The sequence below is a fragment of the Aquarana catesbeiana genome, linkage group LG05, assembly GCF_042186555.1.
Source record: "Aquarana catesbeiana isolate 2022-GZ linkage group LG05, ASM4218655v1, whole genome shotgun sequence".
Classification (NCBI taxonomy): Eukaryota; Metazoa; Chordata; class Amphibia; order Anura; family Ranidae; genus Aquarana; species Aquarana catesbeiana.
Window position 1 is genome coordinate 196,153,196 of NC_133328.1, and position 23,960 is coordinate 196,177,155.

General features: G+C 42.3%; 1 protein-coding gene across 5 annotated transcripts in view; it reads left to right on the plus strand.

The window, feature by feature from the left end:
- BBS9 (Bardet-Biedl syndrome 9) overlaps positions 1-23,960 on the plus strand; it is a 580,121-nt gene that overhangs the window by 175,294 nt on the left and 380,867 nt on the right. For all 5 annotated transcript variants that reach the window (XM_073630475.1, XM_073630476.1, XM_073630474.1 and 2 more), the window contains exon 10: positions 9,241-9,370. In XM_073630475.1, the coding sequence (XP_073486576.1) occupies positions 9,241-9,370 (130 nt within the window). The remainder of the gene's footprint in view (positions 1-9,240; positions 9,371-23,960) is intronic.

Sequence of the window (23,960 nt, forward strand, 5' to 3'; positions counted from 1 at the left end):
TCAGAGGGGAAGCCGGGTCAATAACAGGATCAAGATGCGTATCCGAAGCTGGGTAACAGGAACATGACTGAAGACCATGATTACTAGGAAGTTCAAAGTAAAACATTTTCATTCATTCATTCATTTATAAAACTGATTTCTTTTCAACCAGTGAATATTTGTAAAATGTACGATGTGGCCCTCGTCCTGAAAAGTTGGAGACCCCTGGTCTAGATGTTCACATTTATACATAGCATAATATGCTGTCTGCATACACTGTCCCACCTGATAATTTACAGACATGTCTGTTGGCAACAAATGAATGTAATCAATAATAAGCCCAACTAAAGGTTGTTACCAATTTCCCTTGTATTAGGCAGGTCTGTTGTCTCCATTGAACTCTATATAAAGAGACATTCATCATAAGGTTTATTGGGTGACCTGCTTAATAATGTACACTGCCCACAGCTTTGCAGATGAGACATCAGTGTGAAACGGAAGGGTTTTTGCCTTCTACTTACAGCACCTAGTTTTGGAAACCAAAATGCTTAAATAAAATAAAAACGTTTCTGTAAGTATTTATAGAATGGTTACGTTTATTCTCCGCAAGGAGCTTTATTTTTTCAGCATATTTTTATGAGCAGCTGTACCGGACTGCCAAGTTAGAAGCATTTAGTGTGTATACTACTTTTATGACAAGCCTGCAGCTATGTTTCTTTAATATGGCTGCTGTAATTGCCTTTGTCTTTCCTGAAATCAAAGTGCCCAAGGAGAGCAGAGGGCTCAGTTTGTAAGTAAAAATACTTTGGTGTACCCTTCTTGTGGCAAAAGGCATGCTCTTAAATATTACATATTTTCAAATTATGTTTTGAAAACCTTTGAAATGATAATTAAACTTTTCAGTTGAGCGATTTCCTGAACAGAAGTGCTATTCCATTAAAGTGACACTAAACAATATCCTTATTCAAAAATGATCCATGCACATTCATTACTTCAAGGGTAACTCCACTTTCGTGGGAAAAAATAGCAAAAAATAAAATAATATAGCGTATACAATTGTTACACAAGTCATATTGTAATTAAATGTTATTAAAAATGATCGTTCCTTTTTAATCTGCAGAGTTGTACATTTCTTTAAAGTGCAATGCAATATGGCTACCTGGAGGCGTTATGTACACACGTGTTGTACAGAACGCCCCCCAACCCCTCTAGAAATGTAATTTCCTGCTTGTGGGATTGGCTTACTGATTTTCCCAGAAGTCTGCACTAAAATACAAGTCAGATTTCGGTCATTCCCTGCAAAAAAAGTTTGTTTTTCATGATACACTTCCAAAGGAAAATTGTGTGTAAAGGAATGCAGTCTCTGCCACTTTACTCATTAGAACCCTGCAAGTGCAGCAGCTGATTGATAATTATAAAATCACTCCCATTCACATTCACTGTGCACATGATCACAGACAAACAGCTGTATCTTCAACATAACTATAGGTAGAAATATGCAACAAATCAAAATACTTGCCATGTACATAGATCACCCAGAGGGTACATTTTTTCTCCTTAACAAAAGTGGAGTTACTCTATAAAGCGTAATTCCACCCAAAAGTGGAAGCTCCATTTATCTGCCTCCCCCTCCCCCTCCGGTGCCACATTTGGCACCTTTCGGGGGGGAGGGGGGGGGATTAGGTACCTGACCCCACTTTCGAGAGATCTCGCCGAGATCACTCGGAAGTTCGGCCCCCCCTCCTCCTTCCTCCGCCCTTCAGAAAGCGCAGTGCACTTCCCGCATGCGCAGTAGGGAACCGGCTGTGAAGCTGCGAGTCTTTTAATGATCCTGTAATCTATTGTTCATGAAATTGTTTCCTACTGTGTTTTTCTGCTTCCTTGTAATGACCTCTATGAGCTCCTTAACTTACTTTTTTTTTAAAGTAAGCAATGTACCATAGTTGTGGTCATGTGTATTGCTCTATGCACACTACAAATCCCATAGTCCTTAGTCCATTTCGGGAGCCAGCAGCAAGAGAGGGTGGCTATGTTCCTACATACAGTGGGACGATGGAGAACGAATGTAGTCACAGCAGGAATGTGATTTGGAGGAGGCTGAGTGCAATAGAAGGATTTTTTTTTTTTATTCAAACTTGAATAGAATTTTTTTTTGTTTTTGTTTTTTTAAACCTGAACTTAGTGCCACTTTCATTTCTATATTCAAAACTACGGCAGACATCTATGGATATAAATGACAGCATATTCTTTCTGTTATTCATATTTTTAAATAGATTTTTGTAGTATCACCTTCTACAACTCCTTCACAATAGTTATGCTTATGGAGTTTCACTTGTAAATAAAGTTAGTTTAAAAAAACTACTTATCATTAAAGTGGTTGGGTTGTAAAGTAAAACTGCCTTTCACCGTGTAGCATGGGGTCACTCTGTTACATACACTTTAGATGTATATATAAAAAAAAAAATTGCAGAGTTATTTTTCTTGTGAAACTGCATGCACTTTCGTTCTGTTCGAATAGGGGAAAAGGGAAATGTTATTGTGCTATTTCTTCTCCAGTTTGAATCCTATTCTTCATACAGAATAGAGTAGATCAGAAAAATACTTATGTGCACTAGATCATATGAAATACATATGCCCCGTACCCACGGTCGGACATTGATCGGACATTCCGACAACAAAATCCATGGATTTTTTCCGACGGATGTTGGCTCAAACTTGTCTTGCATACACATGGTCACACAAAGTTGTCGGAAAATCCGATCGTTCTAAACGTGGTGACGTAAAATACATACATCGTGACTATAAACGGGGCAGTAGCCAATAGCTTTCGTCTCTTAATTTATTCGGAGCATGCGTGGCACTTTGTGTGTCGGATTTGTGTACATGCGATCGGAATTTCCGTTGTCGGAAAATTTTATAGCAAGCTCTCAAACTTTGTGTGTCGGAAAATCCGATGGAAAATGTCCTATGGAGCCCACACACAGTCGGAATTTCCGACAACAAGCTCTGATCGCACATTTTCCATCGGAAAGTCCGACCGTGTGTACGGGGCATTACAGTGGGGATGGAAAGTATTCAGACCCCCTTAAATTTTTCACTCTTTGTTATATTGCAGCCATTTGCTAAAATCATTTAAGTTCATTTTTTTCCTCATTAATGTACACACAGCACCCCATATTGACAGAAAAACACAGAATTGTTGACATTTTTGCAGATTTATTAAAAAAGAAAAACTGAAATATCACATGATCCTAAGTATTCAGACCCTTTGCTCAGTATTTAGTAGAAGCACCCTTTTGATCTAATACAGCCATGAGTCTTTTTGGGAAAGATGCAACAAGTTTTCACACCTGGATTTGGGGATCCTCTGCCATTCCTCCTTGCAGATCCTCTCCAGTTCTGTCAGGTTGGATGGTAAACGTTCGTAGACAGCCATTTTTAGGTCTCTCCAGAGTTGCTCAATTGGGTTTAAGTCGGGGCTCTGGCTGGGCCATTCAAGAACAGTCACGGAGTTGTGAAGCCACTCCTTCGTTATTTTAGCTGTGTGCTTAGGGTCATTGTTACATAGTTTTACATAGTTACATAGTAGGTGAGGTTGAAAAAAGACACAAGTCCATCAAGTCCAACCTATGTGTGTGATTATGTGTCAGTATTACATTACATATCCCTGTATATTGCGGTCATTCAGGTGATTATCTAATAGTTTCTTGAAGCTATCAATGCTCCCCGCTGAGACCACCGCCTGTGGAAGGGAATTCCACATCCTTGCCGCTCTTACAGTAAAGAACCCTCTACGTAGTTTAAGGTTAAACCTCTTTTCTTCTAATTGTAATGAGTGGCCACGAGTCTTATTAAACTCTCTTCTGCGAAAAAGTTTTATCCCTATTGTGGGGTCACCAGTACAGTATTTGTAAATTGAAATCATATCCCCTCTCAAGCGTCTCTTCTCCAGAGAGAATAAGTTCAGTGCTTGCAACCTTTCCTCATAACTAAGATCCTCCAGACCCTTTATTAGCTTTGTTGCCCTTCTTTGTACTCGCTCCATTTCCAGTACGTCCCTCCTGAGGACTGGTGCCCAGAACTGGATAGCATACTCCAGGTGCGGCCGGACCAGAGTCTTGTAGAGCGGGAGAATTATTGTTTTATCTCTGCAGTTGATCCCCCTTTTAATGCATGCCAATATTCTGTTTGCTTTATTAGCAGCAGCTTGGCATTGCATGCCATTGCTGAGCCTATCATCCACTAGGACCCCCAAGTCCTTTTCCATCCTAGATTCCCCCAGAGGTTCTCCCCCCAGTGTATAGATTGCATTCATATTTTTGCCACCCAAATGCATTATTTTACATTTTTCTACATTGAACCTCATTTGCCATGTAGTCGCCCACCCCATTAATTTGTTCAGGTCTTTTTGCAAGATTTCTACATCCTGCGGAGAAGTTATTGCCCTGCTTAGCTTAGTATCGTCTGCAAATACAGAGATGGAACTGTTTATCCCATCCTCCAGGTCGTTTATGAACAAATTAAATAGGATTGGTCCCAGCACAGAACCCTGGGGGACCCCACTACCCACCCCTGACCATTCTGAGTACTCCCCATTTATCACCACCCTCTGAACACGCCCTTGTAGCCAGTTTTCAATCCATGTACTCACCCTATGGTCCATGCCAACGCACCTTATTTTGTACAGTAAACGTTTATGGGGAACTGTGTCAAATGCTTTTGCAAAATCCAGATACACCACGTCTACGGGCCTTCCTTTATCTAGATGGCAACTCACCTCCTCATAGAAGGTTAATAGATTGGTTTGGCAAGAACGATTCTTCATGAATCCATGCTGATTACTGCTAATGATATCATTCTTATTACTAAAATCTTGTATATAGTCCCTTATCATCCCCTCCAAGAGTTTACATACTATTGATGTTAGGCTAACTGGTCTGTAATTCCCAGGGATGTTTTTTGGGCCCTTTTTAAATATTGGTGCTACATTGGCTTTTCTCCAATCAGCTGGTACCATTCCAGTCAATAGACTGTCTGTAAAAATTAGGAACAACGGTCTGGCAATCACCTGACTGAGTTCCCTAAGTACCCTCGGATGCAAGCCATCTGGTCCCGGTGATTTATTAATGTTAAGTTTCTCAAGTCTAATTTTAATTCCGTCCTCTGTTAACCATGTAGGTGCTTCCTGTGTTGTGTCATGAGGATAAACACTGCAGTTTTGGTTACTGAAGCCCCCCGATTCACTCGTGAAGACTGAGGAGAAGAATAAATTCAATACCTCTGCCATCTCCCCATCCTTTGTAACCAGATGTCCTTCCTCATTCTTTATGGGGCCAATATGGTCTGTCCTCCCTTTTTTACTGTTAACATACTTAAAGAATTTCTTGGGATTTTTTTTGCTCTCCTCCGCTATGTGTCTTTCATGTTCTATCTTAGCCATCCTAATTGCACCCTTACATTTCTTATTGCATTCTTTATAAATTCTGAATGCTGTGGATGATCCCTCAACCTTGTATTTTTTGAAGGCCTTCTCCTTTGCTTTTATATGCATTTTTACATTGGAGTTAAGCCATCCAGGATGTTTGTTCGCTCTTTTAAATTTATTACCCAATGGGATACATTGGCTAATGCCCTTATTTAATATGCTCTTAAAGCAAACCCATCTCTCCTCTGTATTCTTTGTTCCTAATATTTTATCCCAATTTATGCCTTTTAGCAAGGTTTGTAGTTTAGGGAAGTTGGCTCTTTTGAAATTCAGTGTCTTTGTGTTCCCTTCATGTCTCCTATTTGTGTGATTTATACTGAAACTAATTGACCTGTGATCGCTGTTACCTAAAATTGCCCCGTATTTCCACATCTGTTATGAGGTCTGTATTGTTGGTAATCAGTAGATCCAGTAATGTTTTATTTCTAGTTGGTGCGTCTACCATCTGACCCATAAAATTGTCCTGCAAGACATTAAGGAACTGGCGAGCCTTAAATGAATGCGCGGTTCCCTCCGCCCAGTCTATGTCTGGATAATTAAAATCCCCCATTATGATAACACTTCCCATCCTTGCTGCTAATCCAATTTGTGATAGGAGATCCGTCTCCACTTCCTCCCTCAGGTTAGGGGGCCTATAGCATACTCCCAGTATTATTTTCCCCTTAGCTTCATCCCTTTGGAGCTCTACCCATAAAGATTCCACCTCCTCCCTAGCCCCCTCAGTGATGTCATCTCTCACATTCACTTGTACATTATTCTTGATATATAGGCATACCCCTCCCCCTTTTTTACCCTCTCTATCCTTGCGGTATAGGGTATACCCTTGAATGTTTGCCAGCCAATCATGAGAGCTGTTGAACCAGGTCTCTGAAATTCCCACAAAATCCAAATCCTCCTTGTACAACAGTATCTCTAGTTCACCCATCTTGTCCGCCAGGCTCCTGGCATTGGTGAACATGCCACATAGTTTAGACCGGTCGCATATTGTCATCGTATTGGGTGTTTCAAGATTGCAACTTGGACTTGCTACTATACTCACCTTGTGTTTTTGTGCTTTGGTTAACCTACCACTAATGCCCCCAATACTACCCTCTGGAATATCTTCCGCGCTGGCTATCACTGTCTCTGGACCCTCCCCCCCATCGCCTAGTTTAAAAACCCCTCTAACTTTTTGGCCATCTTCATTCCCAGCAGATCTGCACCCTCCTCATTTAGGTGCAGTCCGTCCCTTCTATAGTACCGGTTACCGACTGAGAAGTCGGCCCAGTCCTCCAGGAACCCAAACCCCTCCTTACTACACCAGCTCTTCAGCCACTTGTTTACTTCCCTAATCTCCCTCTGCCTCTCTGGTGTGGCTCGATGTACCGGTAGTATTCCTGAGAACACTACCTTGGAGGTCCTTTTCCTTGTCTTGTTGGAAGGTAAACCTTCGGCCCAGTCTGAGGTCCTGAGCACTCTGGAGAAGGTTTTCGTCCAGGATATCCCTGTATTTGGCCGCATTCATCTTTCCCTCGATTGCAACCAGTCGCCCTGTCCCTGCAGCTGAAAAACACTCCCACAGCATGATGCTGCCACCACCATGCTTCACTGTTGGGACTGTATTGGACAGGTGATGAGCAGTTCCTGGTTTTCTCCACACATACCGCTTAGAATTAAGGCCAAAAAGTTGTATCTTGGTCTCATCAGACCAGAGAATCTTATTTATCACCATCTTGGAGCCCTTCAGGTGTTTTTTAGCAAACTTCATGCGGGCTTTCATGTGTCTTGCACTGAGGAGAGGCTTCTGTCGGGCCACTCTGCCATAAAGCCCCAACTGGTGGAGGGCTGCAGTGATGGTTGACTTTCTACAACTTTCTCCCATTTCCCGACTGCATCTCTGGAGCTCAGCCACAGTGATCTTTTGGTTCTTCTTTACCTCTCTCGCCAAGGCTCTTCTCCCCTGATAGCTCAGTTTGGCCGGACAGCCAGCTCTAGGAAGGGTTCTGGTCGTCCCAAACATCTTCCATTTAAGGATTATGGAGGCCACCGTGGTCTTAGGAACCTTAAGTGCAGCAGAAATGTTTTTGTAACCTTGGCCAGATCTGTGCCTTGCCACAATTCTGTCTCTGAGCTCTTCAGGCAGTTCCTTTGACCTCATGATTCTCATTTGCTCTGACATGCACTATGAGCTGTAAGGTCTTATATAGACAGGTGTGTGGCCTTCCTAATCAAGTCCAATCAGTATAATCAAACACAGCTGGACTCAAATGAAGGTGTAGAACCATCTCAAGGATGATCAGAAGAAATGGACAACACCTGAGTTAAATATATGAGTGTCACAGCAAAGGGTCTGAATACTTAGGACCATGTGATATTTCAGTTTTTTCTTTTTTAATAAATCTGCAAAAATGTCAACAATTCTGTGTTTTTCTGTCAATATGGGGTGCTGTGTGTACATTAATGAGGAAAAAAAATGAACTTAAATGATTTTAGCAAATGGCTGCAATATAACAAAATTCAAGGGGGTCTGAATACTTTCTGTCTCCACTGTATTTACCTTGATTGTCAGTTCCATCTAGTGGCCATAGTGCAGTATTTTCCTGATTTACTCTATTCCTTTTTATGGCCTTGAGAGAAAATAGTCTGTTAACATTCATTCTTGCTCCCATTCGTACAGAACAAATGTACATGCAATTTCACAAGATATATAGCAGTACAATTTTTTTTGATAAATATACCCCTTAGTATAAAAAAAAAAAAAAACTTCTAATGAACACCCAAAACACAGTCAGCAAAGTAAAGTTTAACACAGATGTTCAAATTTCAAAGATCATAACAGTAATGTTTTACAAATGATCCCATAATTATTTGTTTGATTTCTTTATTTTCTAAAGTTGTTCTTATTCTCCGATCCGAAGCAAGCAATATTGGTGCATTTACTGCATTAAGCTGATAAATTATAGACTCTCTCAATTACTTTTGGCAATGCTTATCAGTTTATCAATGGATATGTAGCTGTCTGTTATAGTGACAGTATATCCTGTCAGGGGGTAAGTTTATATCCAGCTTGTGCCCACTAGTGCCACCCAGAGGAGCCCTGAAATCCTTCTATGAGTGTGTAGTGGAGATTAGACACAGCTTTCTGCCCCCATCATACACCACAAAGGTCTTAGCGGCTGGCGACAGGCCAGGTTGTGGTCCAGTGTTGGATCATTAATGCATTTGCCAATAGCCACCTTCAGAAAGTGTATATTTCCATACCTAGGTGGCCATGACGCTGGGTAGCACTGGTGATCAGAAGCTGGAATAAAAGGTACTTGGTGACAACTTATGCTGTTAGCTAAAAGTTTTTGCTTTTTTTTAAGAACACAGTGTTAAAAATACACATTCAGTGTGTTTTCTGAGACTGTTGGAAAGGGAAGATCTTCCCTGAATTGATTTTCTTACTTTTATTCATATGAACCTTCTTCAACGTGTTTAGGAATCATGAACATCTATGTTGGTAAGCGACAACAGTCAGAGGTGCTGCAGTATTCCCCTTTGCACCTGATTTTGCATTCTTCATTTGACATGCATCATATCAAGTCTGACTAGTATTTTACTCGCTTTCATGATTTAATAGTAGAGCTCATAATAAGGAAAGTGTATATGCCTTTTGCTTTGTATGCAGTTGCAGTGCTTCTTTGATAATTGTTTGTATTGGATATTATGTGAATAAATGGGAAATAGGAAAATGTGATGTTGCTGTCTTGTTATACTTGGGTATTTTCTTACAACCTTTTCTTGTCATTCAACAGTGAGTGAAGGAACAATAAACTCTTTGGTTGGAAATCATAATAACATGCTGCTTGTGTATCAGGATGTGACACTAAAGTGGGCAGCGCAGCTTCCACATGTTCCAGTTGCAGTAAAAGTTGCCAACTTCCAGTAAGTGTCTGTGAAAAACCACATACTTAGTTTTACTACTGTCTTAAACAAGTGTTATATCTTCACATAGGTATGAATATCCCTTGGCTCTATTAACGCCCGCAGCACTGGTTTACAGTAGCAGGGGGTGAAGGGGGGTGGAATCGGTGGACGATAGATTTCAACGAAGTAGTAGCTAGCAGCACAAGGGAAACAGTGCAGTGACTATATGTAATGCCGCCTGTGTTGATTTTTAAAAAACATGTTTTGACTAAACTTAGGCCGCCCATACACGTTTCGGATCTCAGCAGGAACTGGCCAAGATTTGAACCATTAATGGACAGGCTGAATGTACCACATTGATCGATCGATCAACTTGGGTACAACCAGCCTGCTGAATTCTCTTGCGATGATCGCTAGCGACTGATACAGCCGATAGCGGTAATAACTGTCTTCCCCCTGCGTGGACGGCTTCCCCCGCCTGCTCCTGCCCCCCCCCCCCTTCCCCACAGGCAGCAGACAATTGCTAGGCAGGAGGGACTCCCCTGTCAGTACTGACAGCGTTGATGGGGGAATCACGCAAATTTCTTTCCTGGAACCAGTTTTTTTGCACCGTCTGTGGCAGGCCTTAGACTTTATGAAGGAAGAAATTGGCTGCACACCGACGTGATTGAAGTCCATTTATTGACTATTCCATGCAAACAGTGACACACACCACGGTTGCAGTAGCCGGAACCAAGGTGGACTAGTTTCGCACAGCTACACGGTATGTGACCTTAGGGTGTCTTTCTAATTATAGAACCTTTATTCAATAATAAAACCACAGCAGTGACAGTGCTCCCCTGGCTCATAAAGTAGTCTTTCAAACTATCACAGAAGATATGTCATTGTTTCTAAAACGTAAATATATTTTATGTGATAGACCAACACAAAGTGGCACATAATTGTGAAGTGGAAGGAAAATGATAAATGGTTTTCCAAACTTTTTACAAATATGTGAAAAGTGTGGGGTGCATTTGTATTCAGCCCCCCCCAGAGTCAATACTTTGTAGAACCACCTTTTACTGAAATTACAGCTGTGAGTCTTTTTGGGTGTGTCTGTGTCAGCTTTGCACATTTAGAGAGTGACATTTTTGCCCATTCTTCTTTTGCAAAATAGCTCAAGCTCTTCCACAGATTCTCAATTGGATTTAGGGGGAGAGGGTGTTTGGGACTTTGTATGAAGCTACGGCTGTGTAAGGCCATGTGCCTCCATCCCTGTCAATATGATAAAAGGGGCAGGAGGGTTGGGACTGTATATGAAGCACGTGGTTGCAAATGAATAGATTGCTGAATATAATAAGATGTTTATTACTTCATATACATGTATGTACAAACATAATCTCTGTGTCAGGTTCTGAAACAGTTTAACCAGTTGCCGCTCGCCCACCGTCAATTAACGTAGGGGCAGTGCGGCTCTCGTTCTGGGACGCCGTCATATGACGTCATCCCATTCAAGCAGAGATTGCGCGCGATCGGGTGCACGCATCCCTGCACTGTCGGTGGCGGCGTGTCACCGAGACACCTCGTCACCGACAGAGGCGAACAGCCATTGGGCATGGCTGTTTAACACATGATCGTCCGTGCTCAAGTCACGGGTGAACACGGATGGTACTGCTCCCATGCACACGGCGCATTCGCAGGCGCGCTGCACGTGCATGTCGGTGACGGCGTGTTCCCGGGAACACTGCTCGTCACCGACAGTGGTAAATAGCCATTGGTCGGCGGCTTTTACCACATGATTGGCTGTGATCCATTCACAGTCGATCACTAAATGTAAACACAGACCGGTAACTAACTGTTACCGGCTCTTCCCTCCTCACACACTTTGTCACCTGTCACCCAACAGTCACCACATTCACCCCATAAAGTGCACCTTTCACATAAGAGACTGCCATCAGTGACCGTCAGCGGTGTGACCGTAAGCGGTGCACCCGTCACCCATCAATGACCATCACCCGTCACCGACCGTGGCCTGTCACCCTTCAGTGACCATCTCCCGCCACACCGTCATCAGTGAACGTCACCTGCCACCCATCGCACAGGTGTGCAGGCCAATACTGAAAACTTCACAGAGATTGATTGCTTTTATCTGTTTTTGCCTGACACTTTGCTGCAATTCATCATGGACCAGACCAATCTGTATGCCCAGCAGTATATTGCCAACAACCCCCATTCATCATATGCCCGTCCATTTGAGTGGAGAGATTTGACTTTGGAGGAGTTCAAATTGTTTATGAGCCTCACCATAAACATGGGGCTTACAAGAAAAAAAAATTAAGGACATACCTACTGGTCCACCAGCCCCATCCATCACATGCCCATTTATTCTGCTGTAATGCCCAGGTCCGATATAAGATGATTTTGCACTTCGTACATTTCAGCAACAATACCCAATGCCCTCCCCGAAAACATCCAAATAATGATAAATTATATAGAATTTGTATAAAATGTATTTTCCCAACGATTTGCATAACTCTGTGTCCCCGATCAACATATATGTGTAGATGAGTCCCTTTTCAGTTTTTATAAACTTTGCGAGAGAGTGACGGGATATCTGTATGCGTTCCGCATATACGAAGAAAGAGATTCCCAGCTCCAGCCCCCTGAGTGCCCGGCCTACATTGGCACAACTGGAAAAATTGTATGGAAACTGGCATACCCACTGCTGAGTAAAGGTTACTACATATACCTGGATAACTTCTACACCAACTTGCCCCTTTTCAAACACCAATACCTCGCAAAAACCCTGGCCTGCGGAACCTCCAAAAAAAAAAAAAGAAAAAAAACAGGAAGGGCTTCCCACAATCTATAGTCCACAAAAAACTAAGAAGGGGGGAAAGAGCAGCTTTGAGATGCAACAAAGTGATGGCCTTGAGGTGGAAGGATACCAGAAATGTGCACATGATGTCCACCATCCATGATGACACCACAGTTGAGGTTCAAAGAAGACAAGGTCCCATTGAAAAGCCAACATGTGTCCCAATCCCTACATGGGGGGGGGGGGGGTATAATGACCAAATGCTTTATCCCTATTTGTCAATAAGGAGGTCCCATTTCTGGTACAAGAAAGTAGCAATATATCTCATCCATTTGCCCCTTTAAAACGCATACATTATCTACACCAGATCCACGGCAAGCCCCATCCCCTTCCTCAAATTCATCAAAGAAATTGTTATGTCCCTCATCTACCAACAAAGACCCCCCCCCCCCCCAGAAGACATTCGCTCTGAGGCAGTTAGCCTATTTCATGAGCGCCACTTCCCAGACAACATTCCACCATCTGAAGCAGGCTGAAGACGCCAAAAAAGATGTTGCGTATGCACCAAAGAGGATTTAGAAAAGATACCAGCTTCCATTGTCCCCAGTGTCCCTCCTAACCCGGCCTTTGCATTGATGAATGTTTCAGACTTTTCCACACTTCCCTAAAACATTAGCCCATAGTTTAAACCATTTCCATCATCTGTGCTGACCATTTTCCATGCAAATAACCATGCCACTGCCTTCCACATGAACTGACCCTGGCCTGTTTATCGACTACGCTTCTGCCCACCGTTTGGACTGCTTGCATGTGAACTGCCCCTGGCCTGTTTTATCGACTGTGCTTTTGCCTACTGCTTGGACTGATCTGTTTCCCTGCTACTGTAGTACACAGGGGTCTCGCATATGTGAAGGGGCTCCAGAACTGTTTTTCTGGATGGAGAAAACAATTTTTTTAGTTTTCTCTGGGGTTTGTAATTTCCGGATTAGGGTCTGGAGTCCAGAGGCTTCATAGAGATTTGGGTGGGCGAATCCTCTACCCCTGTGCCCCTGTGCACAGGTCTTACCTGATTGCGGCCATCAATCTGCTGCTGACTTACTACCATCATGCCTCTGCCTGCAGCATGAACTGACCACACCTCTGCCTGCTACCTGGACTATGGAAAAAATTAGCTGTAGCAAGAGGTAGTATGTTTATGAAGGGCTGGAGAGCGTTACAATAGTGAGTGTCTGCAGGTCACAGTGTACCGGGACCAATATTATGGCTGTGCTGGCTGTCTCCGCCTGGACAATTCCTATGGACAAATGCTTTGGCTGTGCTGACAATATCCTTGTGCTGACTATAGACAACATTCCTGCCTGCTGCCTGGATAATTACTATTGTTGTCGCTAAGCAGATCCCTACCTGCTGCCTGGACCAATTCTCTCCTCTCCTCTGTGGACACACCTGCCTGGACCAATTCTCTCCTCTAAAACCACAGGTAATACTTTTTTTTACCCCTTCCTCAATAGAATTTATTTTGGAGTGTAATTCTTGGTATGTACATGCTATGTGTTAGAAATATGAAGGGCCTTCAAAAATGATAGGTTGTCAGGAAATTATATGTGTAATTTACTGTATGCTCCTAGAACGCCTGATGGTGCTACTTGGATGTTGGGCCTCTGTATGTGGCAAGGCAGTGTAAAAGTCTCACACATGTGATATTGCCATAATCAGGAGGAGTAGCAGAATGTAATTTGGGGTGTCATTTTTGCTATGTACATGCTATGTGATGGAAATATCTTATAAATGGAGAACTTTGTGTAAAAAAAAATGCGTTTTCATTTTTTCCCACATTTTCCAAAAACTTCTGGAAAAAAATGAACCATTCAAAAGACTCATTATGCCTCATAGATTATACGTTGGGGTGTTTGCTTTCCAAAATGGGGTCATTTTGTGGGCAATTCCATTGTCCTGGTGCTCTAGGGCCTTCAAAAGTGTAATAGGTGGTTGAGAAATTAGATATCTAATTTATGTTTGTAGAACACCTGAAGGTCCTACTTCAATGTTGGGCCTTTGTATGTAGCCAGGCTGTGTAAAAGTCTCACACATGTGGTATCGCCATACTCAGGAGTAGCAGCAAAATGTATTTTGAGGTGTAATTTTTTGTATGCATATGCTCTGTGAGAGAAATAACCTGTTAATATAACAATTAACCACTTCCCGCCCGGCCCATAGCAGATGACGGCCGGGCGGTGGTTCAGTTATCCTAACTGGGCGTCATATGACGTCCAGCAGGATAACATGCCGCCGCGTGCCCGGGGGGGGCGCATCGCGGTGATCGGTGGATCGGTGTGTCAGTCTGACACACCGCTACACCGATCTTGGTAAAGAGCCTCCGGCGGAGGCTCTTTACCACGTGATCAGCCATGTCCAATTACGGCTGATCACGATGTCAATAGGAAGAGCCGTTGATCGGCTCTTCCTCACTCGCGTCTGACAGATGCGAGTAGAGGAGAGCCGATCGGCGGATCTCCTGGCAGGGGGGGGGTCTGTGCTGATTGTTTATCAGCTCAGCCCCCCCTCAGATCACCACACTGGACCACCAGGGATCGCCACTAGGACCACCAGGGAAGGGGCAACATGTGGATGCCAGGTATGTACCCCATGGCCATCCACATGTGCCCAATCTGTGCCAATCAGTGCCCACAAATGGGCACTGATTGGCACCATTATATAGCACTGATGCCCAGCAATGCCACCCTTAGGGGCATCAGTGCCATTAGTCAGTGTCATCAGTGCCACCCATCAGTGTCCAACGGTGCCACCTGTCAGTGCCCATCCGTGCCCATCAGTGCCCATCCGTGCCACCTATCAGCGCCACCCATAAGTACCCATCAGTGCCACCCATAAGTACCCATCAATGCCACCTACAAATGCCCATGAGTGCCTCTTATGAGTGCCCATCGGTGCCACCTATGAGTGCCCATCGGTGCTGCATACCAATGCCACCCATCAGTGCCACCTATCAGTGGCCATCAGTGCCGCCTATCAGTGCTCATCATCAGTGCCCGTTGGTGACACCTCATCGGTGCCCATCAGTGCCGCCGTATCAGTGCCCGTCAGTGCAGCCATATCAGTGCCCGTCATTGAAGAAGAAAACATACTTATTTCCAAAAAATTTTAACAGAAACAAAGAAAAACGTGTTTTTTTTCAAAATTTTCGGTCTTTTTTTATTTGTTGCGCAAAAAATAAAAAACGCAGAGGTGATCAAATACCACCAAAAGAAAGCTCTATTTGTGTGAAGAAAATGATAAAAAATTTGTTTGGGTACAGTGATGTATGACCACGCAATTGTCCTTCAAATTGTGACAGCGCTGAAAGCTGAAAATTGGTCTGGGCGGGAAGGTGTCTAAGTGCCTGGTATTGAAGTGGTTAAAAAAAAAAAAAAATTTTCAAAGAATTGTGGGTAAAGATTACAACTACAAAAAACTCACCATTCCTCTTACTAAATACCTTGGAATGTCTTCTTTCAAAAAAGGGGTCATTTGGGGGGTATTTGTACTTTCCTAGCTTGTTAGGGTCTCAGGAAATAAGATATGCCTTCAGTACATCAGGTGTAATCAATTTTCAGTGATTGACACCATAGCTTGTAGACTATAACTAAGACCAAATGATATACACTAATTTGGGTTATTTTTACCAAAGATATGTAGCAGTATACATTTTGGCCAAAATTTATGAAGAAAAATTACTAATTTACAAAATGTTATGACAGAAACAAAGAACAGGGCATTTTTTCAAAAAAAGATTGGTCTTTTTTTATTTATAGCACAAAAAAAAAAACTCTGTAGTGATTAACCACTTACAAACTGGGCACTTAAACCCCCCTCCTGCCCAGGCCAATTTTCAACTTTCAGTGCTCTCACATTTTGAATGACAATTACTCAGTCATGTAATACTGTACCCAAATTAATTTTTCGTCCCTTTTTTTCATACAAATAGAGCTTTCTTTTGGTGGTATTTGATCACCTCTGGGTTTTTTATTTTGTGCTCTATAAATGAAAAAATACCGAAAATTTTGAAAAAAAACGCATTTTTCTTTGTTTCTGTGATAAAATTTTGCAAATTATTAATTTTTCTTTATAAATTTTGGCCACAATTTATACTGCTACATATCTTTGGTAAAAATAACCCAAATTAGTGGATATTATTTGGTCTGTGTGAAAGTTATAGAGTCTACAAGCTGTGGTGCAAATCATAAAAAAATTATCATACCTGATGTACTGGTGGCCTATCTCATTTCTTGCGCCAACAAGCCAGGAAAGTATAAATACCCCCCAAATGACCCCTTTTTTGAAAGTAGACATTCCAAGGTATTTAGCAATATGCATGGTGAGGTTTTTGATGTTGTCATTTTTTCCCACAATTGCAAATCCCACAATTGCAAAATTAGGATTTTTTTAATTTTTTAATTTTTTTCCACAAAATTGTCATTGTAATAGGTTATTTCTCTCACATGGCATGTGTATACCACAAATGACACCCTAAAATACATTCTGCTACTCCTCCTGAGTATGGAAATACCACATGTGTGGGATTTTTTCACAGCCACATAGAGAGGCCCAACATGCAGGGAGCACCATCAGGAGTTCTAAGAGCATAAAATACATCTAACTTGTTGACTACCTATTACACTTTTGAAGGCCCTGAAGCACCAGGACAATGGAAACGCCCACAAAATAACCCCATTTTGGAAAGCTAACACCCCAACGTATAATCTATGAGGCATAATGAGTCTTTTGAACGGTTCATTTTTTTCCAGAAGTTTTTGGAAAATCTGGGAAAAAAATTAAAAATGCATTTTTTTACACAAAGTTGTCCATTTATAAGATATTTCCAATGCATAGCATGTACATATCAAAAATGACACCCCAAAATACATTCTGCTACTCCTCCTGAGTATGGCGATACCACATGTGTGAGACTTTTACACAGCCTGGCCACATACAGAGGCCCAATATGCAAGGAACACCGTCAGGCATTCTAGGAGCATAAATTATACATCTCATTTCTCAACCACCTATTACACTTTTGAAGGCCCTGGAGCACCAGGACAATGGCCACATACAGAGGCCCAGCATGCAAAGAACACCGTCAGGTGTTCTAGGGACACATAGCATGCACATTCCAAGAATTACACCCCAAAATACATTCTGCTGAGTAAAAGGTAAACAAAAGATTACCTGTGGGTTTTAGTAGAGCAGTTGTCCACAGGAGGATAGCACTGGTCCAGGCAGCAGGCAGGGACTTGGTCAGCAAAAGTTAACGCAATTGTCCAGGCGACAGGCAGGAATACTGTCCATAGTCAGTAAAGGGCATCAGACAGGGATACTGTCCATATACAGTCCAGGGTCAGTGCAGGCAGAGATTGTCACCAGTGCCAAAATATCGGTCCTGGTAGTAGACAGGAACATGGTCCATGTGGTGTGGTCAGTTCATGCGACAGGCAGAGGCATGATGGCAGAAGTCCTACAGACAGCAGGCAGAAGTAGGGCCTCATTCAGGACAGAATGGGGACAGGGGTAGAGGCTTCTCCCACTCAAATCTTTGAAGCCTTCAAGTCTCCAGTCCCTAATCTAGGAATGAGAAAACAAAAAAAATTGTTTTCTTCATCCAGAAAAACATTTCTGGAGCCCCTCACATATGTGAGACCCCTGTGATATGAATCCCACTAGTCCAGTAGCAGGGTACAAGATCAGTCCAAAAGGCAGGCAAGAGGCATGGTCAAACAGTCCAAGATCAGTTCCAGATCAGGCAGAGGTATGTACAGTATCGGTAGGCAGAAGTGTGGTCGAATAACAAGCCAGAGTCAATTCCAGATCAGGCAGAGGTATGTACAGAAGCATGGTCGAATAACAAGCCAGGGTCAGTTCCAGATCAGGCAGAGGTATGTACAGAATCGGTAGGCAGAAGTGTGGTCGAATAACAAGCCAGGGTCAGTTACAGAGCAAGCAGAGGCATAAGGGGTGTGAAGATAAATGGCAGGAAGTGAGGGTTATGGTTACCATACTTCACTAATAATTTACTGAAGTATGGTAACGGCGAAAACAGTCAACTATGCAGAGGCCTGGTTCTGAAGGACATTGGGGACAATAATAAATGGTGTCTCTTTTCACTCCTCCTTTTGGTGCACACCCGGCATTTTTTCTGCCGTTTTTGACCTGTTGGTATGGGAGGGATTTTATCGGGAAAGTGGCGTACGGAGAGTCAGCTAATCACATTGGATGTTTTCTGGTGGGTCGTTTGGGAATATAAGGGCAGTGGTGATTTCCTCCTGGTAGCCAAGGAAGGGTTTGGGGCTTTCAGTGGAGTTGCGATAGATTATATAGGTGTTCTATATGGCCAAATTAAACAAATAAATTGATACATTTTTATACCACTGGTATGTTTGTCTTGTAGCTAGGCAGGGTTCGAGCATTTGGTCGTTGAAGTCGACACCCCCCCATGAACATATTGTATTCGTGGATACATGTTGGTATTTGGATTCGGCCATTCCTCCTGGTGATCTCCACAAAGGTATTATTGTGGATCGAAGACAACATGAAGATATCCCCTCTGTTCCTCCACTCCACAGTCTGAATTTCCTCATTCCATAAACTCGCCGTCTCCCCTCTTCTTAACTTCTGGTTGATGAGCCTTTGAGGAAATCCCTTCCGGTTCTTCCTTACGGTGCCACATGCTGGAGTGTTCTTCCTGTGAAGGTTAAGGAACAGGGGCAAACTAGTATAAAGGTTGTCCACATATAAATGGTAGCCTTTCTCCAGGAGTGGGTTTATGAGTTCCCAAACAACTTTCCTGCTGGTTCCTATGTAATCTGGACAATTAGGGGGATGCAGCTGGGTGTCCTTCCCTTCGTATACCATGAAGGCATATGTATACCCTGTTGCTCGGTCGCACAATTTATACAGCTTCACCCCATAGCGGGCCCTTTTGGTGGGAATAAATTGTTTTATGCCCAGCCTGCCAGTAAATTTGACAAGGGACTCACCTACGCATATGTGTTGGTCTGGGGTAAACAACTGGGGGAAGATTTCAGAAAAATAATTTAGTAGTGGCCGAATTTTATAGAGCTTATCATAATTTGGGTCATTTCGGGGAGGGCACTGGGTATTATCATTATAGTGTAGGAATCTCATAATCATGAGATATCTGGTTCTGGACATTATTGAGGAAAAGATGGGCATGTGGTGGGGAGGGTTGACCAATATGAACGTAATTCATTTTTTTGGTTAGTCCCATACAGAATGTGAGGCCCAAAAACATCCTAAACTCCTCCACTGTTAGGGCTCTCCACTCGTAGGGACGGGCATAATAGGACTTTGGGTTACTTGTTATGAATTGTTGGGCATATAGGTTGCACTGGGCTACAATTGATGCAAGCATGTCCTCAGTAAAAATAAGGTGGAAAACATCTATCTAAAAATTTTCTGTGTCCACCTGGACTCCTGGCTAGGCAGTGAAAGGGGGGGAATGTTAGCTTCTCCTGAATTAGGAGGAAGCCACAAGGGGTTCTGAAGGGAATAGGGAAGGCTGGCATGGGACCTAGACCTTTGGGACTGAGGTGACACCCCACTGGTACTTGGCCTTTCTTGCCAAGGTACTGCAGTGCTGGTGGATGGCACTGCCTCCTCACCAGAACGCCTTCGTCTGGTGGGCGGGCTCTCATCCTCCTCTGAGGCTGTCAGTGTTCCACTGCTTAGGACAGGCTCGTAGTCCACGTCAGACTCAGAATCTGAATTTGAGGAATCCGAAGCGGAGAGCTCCCCGTTGCTCTCGTTGGCCGCAAGAATATTGTACACCTCCTCAGCTGTAAATGATTTTCTAGCCATTGTTGGTGGGCACTGCTGACACTGATGACACTTGACTCTGATGACAAATGGCACTGATTACACGTGACACTGATGACAGATGGCCATCAAAAGAAAGATCTATTTGTGTGAAAAAAAGGACACAAACTTCATATGGGTACTGTGTTGCATGACAATGAGTAATTATCCTTCAAAATGTGAGAGCACTGAAAGATGAAAATTGGTCTGGGCAGGAAGGGGGTATAAGTGCCCTGTATTGAAGTGGTTAAACATGATAATAACATTGGTATCAATTGGTATCACAAGATTAAAACTCCACAATTCACCAAAATTTAAAAATAAATAAATATATATATATATATATATATATATATATATATATATATATATATATATATATATATATATACAAAATAACATGATAAGCACATGATAAATATAACACGGCATCTGCTGGATCTATGCATTTCGTGCCTTTGAGCCACTCTTCAGGAGAAAGCACGTGATGTGTCTGAAATTAAAAATTGATTGTTTAAATGATCTAATGTGTATCAACATATAAAGGGGTGGGATGAAATATAAAGTCCCAACCCTCCTGATCCTTTTATCAATTAGATTTAGTTTTAAACTTTGACTGGGCCATTCTAACACAAGAATATGCTTTGATCTAAACCATTTAACTGTAGCTCTGGCTGTATGTTTAGGGTCGTTGTCCTGCTAGAAGGTGAACCTCTGCCCCAGTCTCAAGTCTTTTGCAGACTCTAACAGGTTTTCTTCGCAGATTACCTTGTATTTGGCTCCATCCATCTTCTCATCAACTCTGACCAGCTTCCCTGTCCCTGCTGAAGAAAAGGATCCCCACAACATGATGCTGCCACCACCATGTTTCACAGTGGGGATGGTGTGTTTAGGGTGATGTACATTGTTAGTTTTCTGCCAGACATAGCATTTTGCTTTTAGGCCAAAAAGTTCAATTTTGGTCTCATCTGACCAGAGCACCTTCTTCCACATGTTTGCTGTGTCCCCCATATGACTTCTTGCAAACTACAAATGGGACTTCTTATGGATTTCTTTCAAGGATGACTTTCTTCTTGCCTCTCTTCCAGATTTGTGGAGAGCACGACTAATAGTTGTCCTGTGGACAGATTCTTACACCTGAGCTGTGGATCTCTGCAGCTCCTCTAGAGTTACCATGGGCCTCTAGGCAGCTTCTCTGATTAATGCTTTCCTTGCCCGGCCTGACAGTTTAGGTGGACGGACATGTCTTGGTAGGTTTGCAGTTGTGCCATACTCTTTCCATTTTTGAATGATGGACTGTACAGTGCTCTATGAGATGTTCAAAGCTTGGCATATTTTTTTTATAACCTAACCCTGCTTTAAACTATTTCACAACTTCATCCTGGACCTGTCTGGTGTGTTCTTTGGCATTCATGATGTTGTTTGTTCAGTAAGGTTCTCTAACAAACCTCTGAGGGCTTCACAGAACAGCTGTATTTATACTGATATTAAATTATACACAGGTGGACTCTATTTACTAATTAGGTGACTTCTGAAGGCAATTGGTTCCACTAGGTTTTAGTTAGGGGTATCAGAGTAAAGGGGTCTGAATACAAATGCACTCCACACTTTTCAGATATTTTTTTGTAAAAAATGTTGAAAACCATTTATCATTTTCCTTCCACTTCACAATTATGTGCCACTTTGTGTTGGTCTTTCACATAAAATCCCAATAAAATACATTAACGTTTTTGGTTGTGTCACCCGCAGCCGCTATTCAGAATGTCTAAATGTAGGACACCCAAAGGGAGTTTTTTCAGTCTACCCCTTCTCAGCTCAGGGCTGCGACCTCCCCCCCCCCATTTCCTTCCCATGCAGTGACCCCGACATGGGTCACTGCATGGGCAATTATGGCGGTAGTTCTGCCATTGTTTGAATTCTGTTGTTCTCCTCATAATCTAAATATTCCTCTAATCTAAATATTCTTTTGTCATTTAAACATACAGTAAATAACTGGCAAGTCTCTGGTCACTTTGTTGCAGGGGTCAGGGTTTAGACTGATGAGCTTATATTAGTAATACTACAATTTGGATAGCTATTAGAGTTCTTCGTACATCTTCTACTAACCAACTTATCATTGTGCTGGTCACAATCCAAATATGACTTGAATAGGGGTAGAACTGGTAATTAGGCAATTTCTGTATATTCTGAACATTATAAGAAGTAGTTTATTTGGACCATGAAAAAAAAAAGTTTAAATCGGTGCTGTAATAATGTGACATTAAACATAGAAAAGTGGGCGAGGTGACTAAAGGTCTTTAGAATAAAGGCACTGCTAAGCATTTCCATTCAGTTTTAATAAGAATATTTGTTCTCCCCTCCATCCCATCTGCAGTTCCTCAATGTAACTGCCATCAGCCTATCATTAAAGCACTAGTGCAGAACAAGAGAGGTTGACTTTTTAATAATGGAAAATTTTGTTCTGCTATTATTTAATTTCAAGAAAAACACAGACTCTCAACTTTAATTAACTGCAATGATTGAATTATAAGTCTTAGTATTTAATTACATGGTATAAGTGTTACTTCCCTATGTTTCTTGCTTTACTTTTTTAAGAATGGATATTCTCCATACCATTTTACCTCCTCTGGACTGACCACTTTCCTTTATGTCAAGATAACTTGCATCCCACCCAGAGTTCCCAGCAATCCCTGCCTAATTTGGCTGCAAGGGATCATGCAAAAAATGTATACAGCCTAAAGTGATTCTAAATGTAATTTTCTTTTGTCAAATAACAAACATGTTATACTTACCTTTTGGCGTCCTCCGCCAGCACTCTGGGCTCCTCCCCCCTGCCGAGTGCCCACATAGCAAGATACTTGCTATGGGGTCACTTGTGTGTGCTTGCTCCCGAGCCACCTCTGCATGTCTATTGACACACAGAGTGCAGTTCAATCCCTCTCCCCCCTCTCTCCTCACTGGCTATGATTGGCAGGAGCCAATGGCTCCCACTGCTCCCTCCCATTCCAATGAGGAGTGAGAGACCTGAGAGAGCTGCTGCTCTCCTGTACAACACTGGATAGAGATCAGGCACAGGTAAGTATTTAGGGGGGTCTGAGAGGGAAGCTACATGCAGAAGGTTTTTACCTTAAAGTGGAACTTCTGTAATTTTTTCATTTTCCCATCTATTAAATCTTCTGCCCTTGTTGTTTTAACTTTGGATAGTAAAACATTTGTTTTCTGCCAGTAAATACCTTATACAGCCCACTACCTGTTTCTTATCTGGTAAAAAAGCCTAGGCTTATGACACCATGCACAGCTCTCTCTCTAACTCTCCTGAGAGTTTGCTAGGAAGGGAGGGGGATGAGTCATAAGAGGGCCAATGAGAGCTGCAAAGATGAAGGTGTGCCTCTGTGTATCTGTGTAAATCCAGGAAGTGAACAAGCAGCAGCTTCAGCTGACCACAGTTAAAAATGATGCAGCCCGACTCAGTGGAGGGAGATTTCTGCAGCATATTTGACAAGTACAGAATCGCCGTATATATAAAATTATATGCAAAGTGGTTGGAGGGAAGCTTCAGAATGGCAAAGATGTTTTTATTACAAATTATGTGAGCAGATTGCAGTTCCTCTTTTATGCATACAATGCATTAGGGAAAAACCTTGTGCCTTTAGAACAACTTTAATGTGCTTCATTTTAGTCTTACTTGAATTGGGTAGATTTTTTGCTTTTTCATTAATTCATTTAATACTTTGGACATCTTATTTTGCTTTGTTACCCTGTAGTTCAAAATTATAGTTCAAAGAGCCAACACTTATTCTTGATCCAAATTATATATTTATTTTAAGCATATCAGGATAAAAGTATGCATCCACGCTGGTATGTTTTGGCCAATCCTGGCTTGAGCTGTAACTATGACTAAGGGCAGGATTGGCCGAAATATGGTAGAGAGTATATTTACTT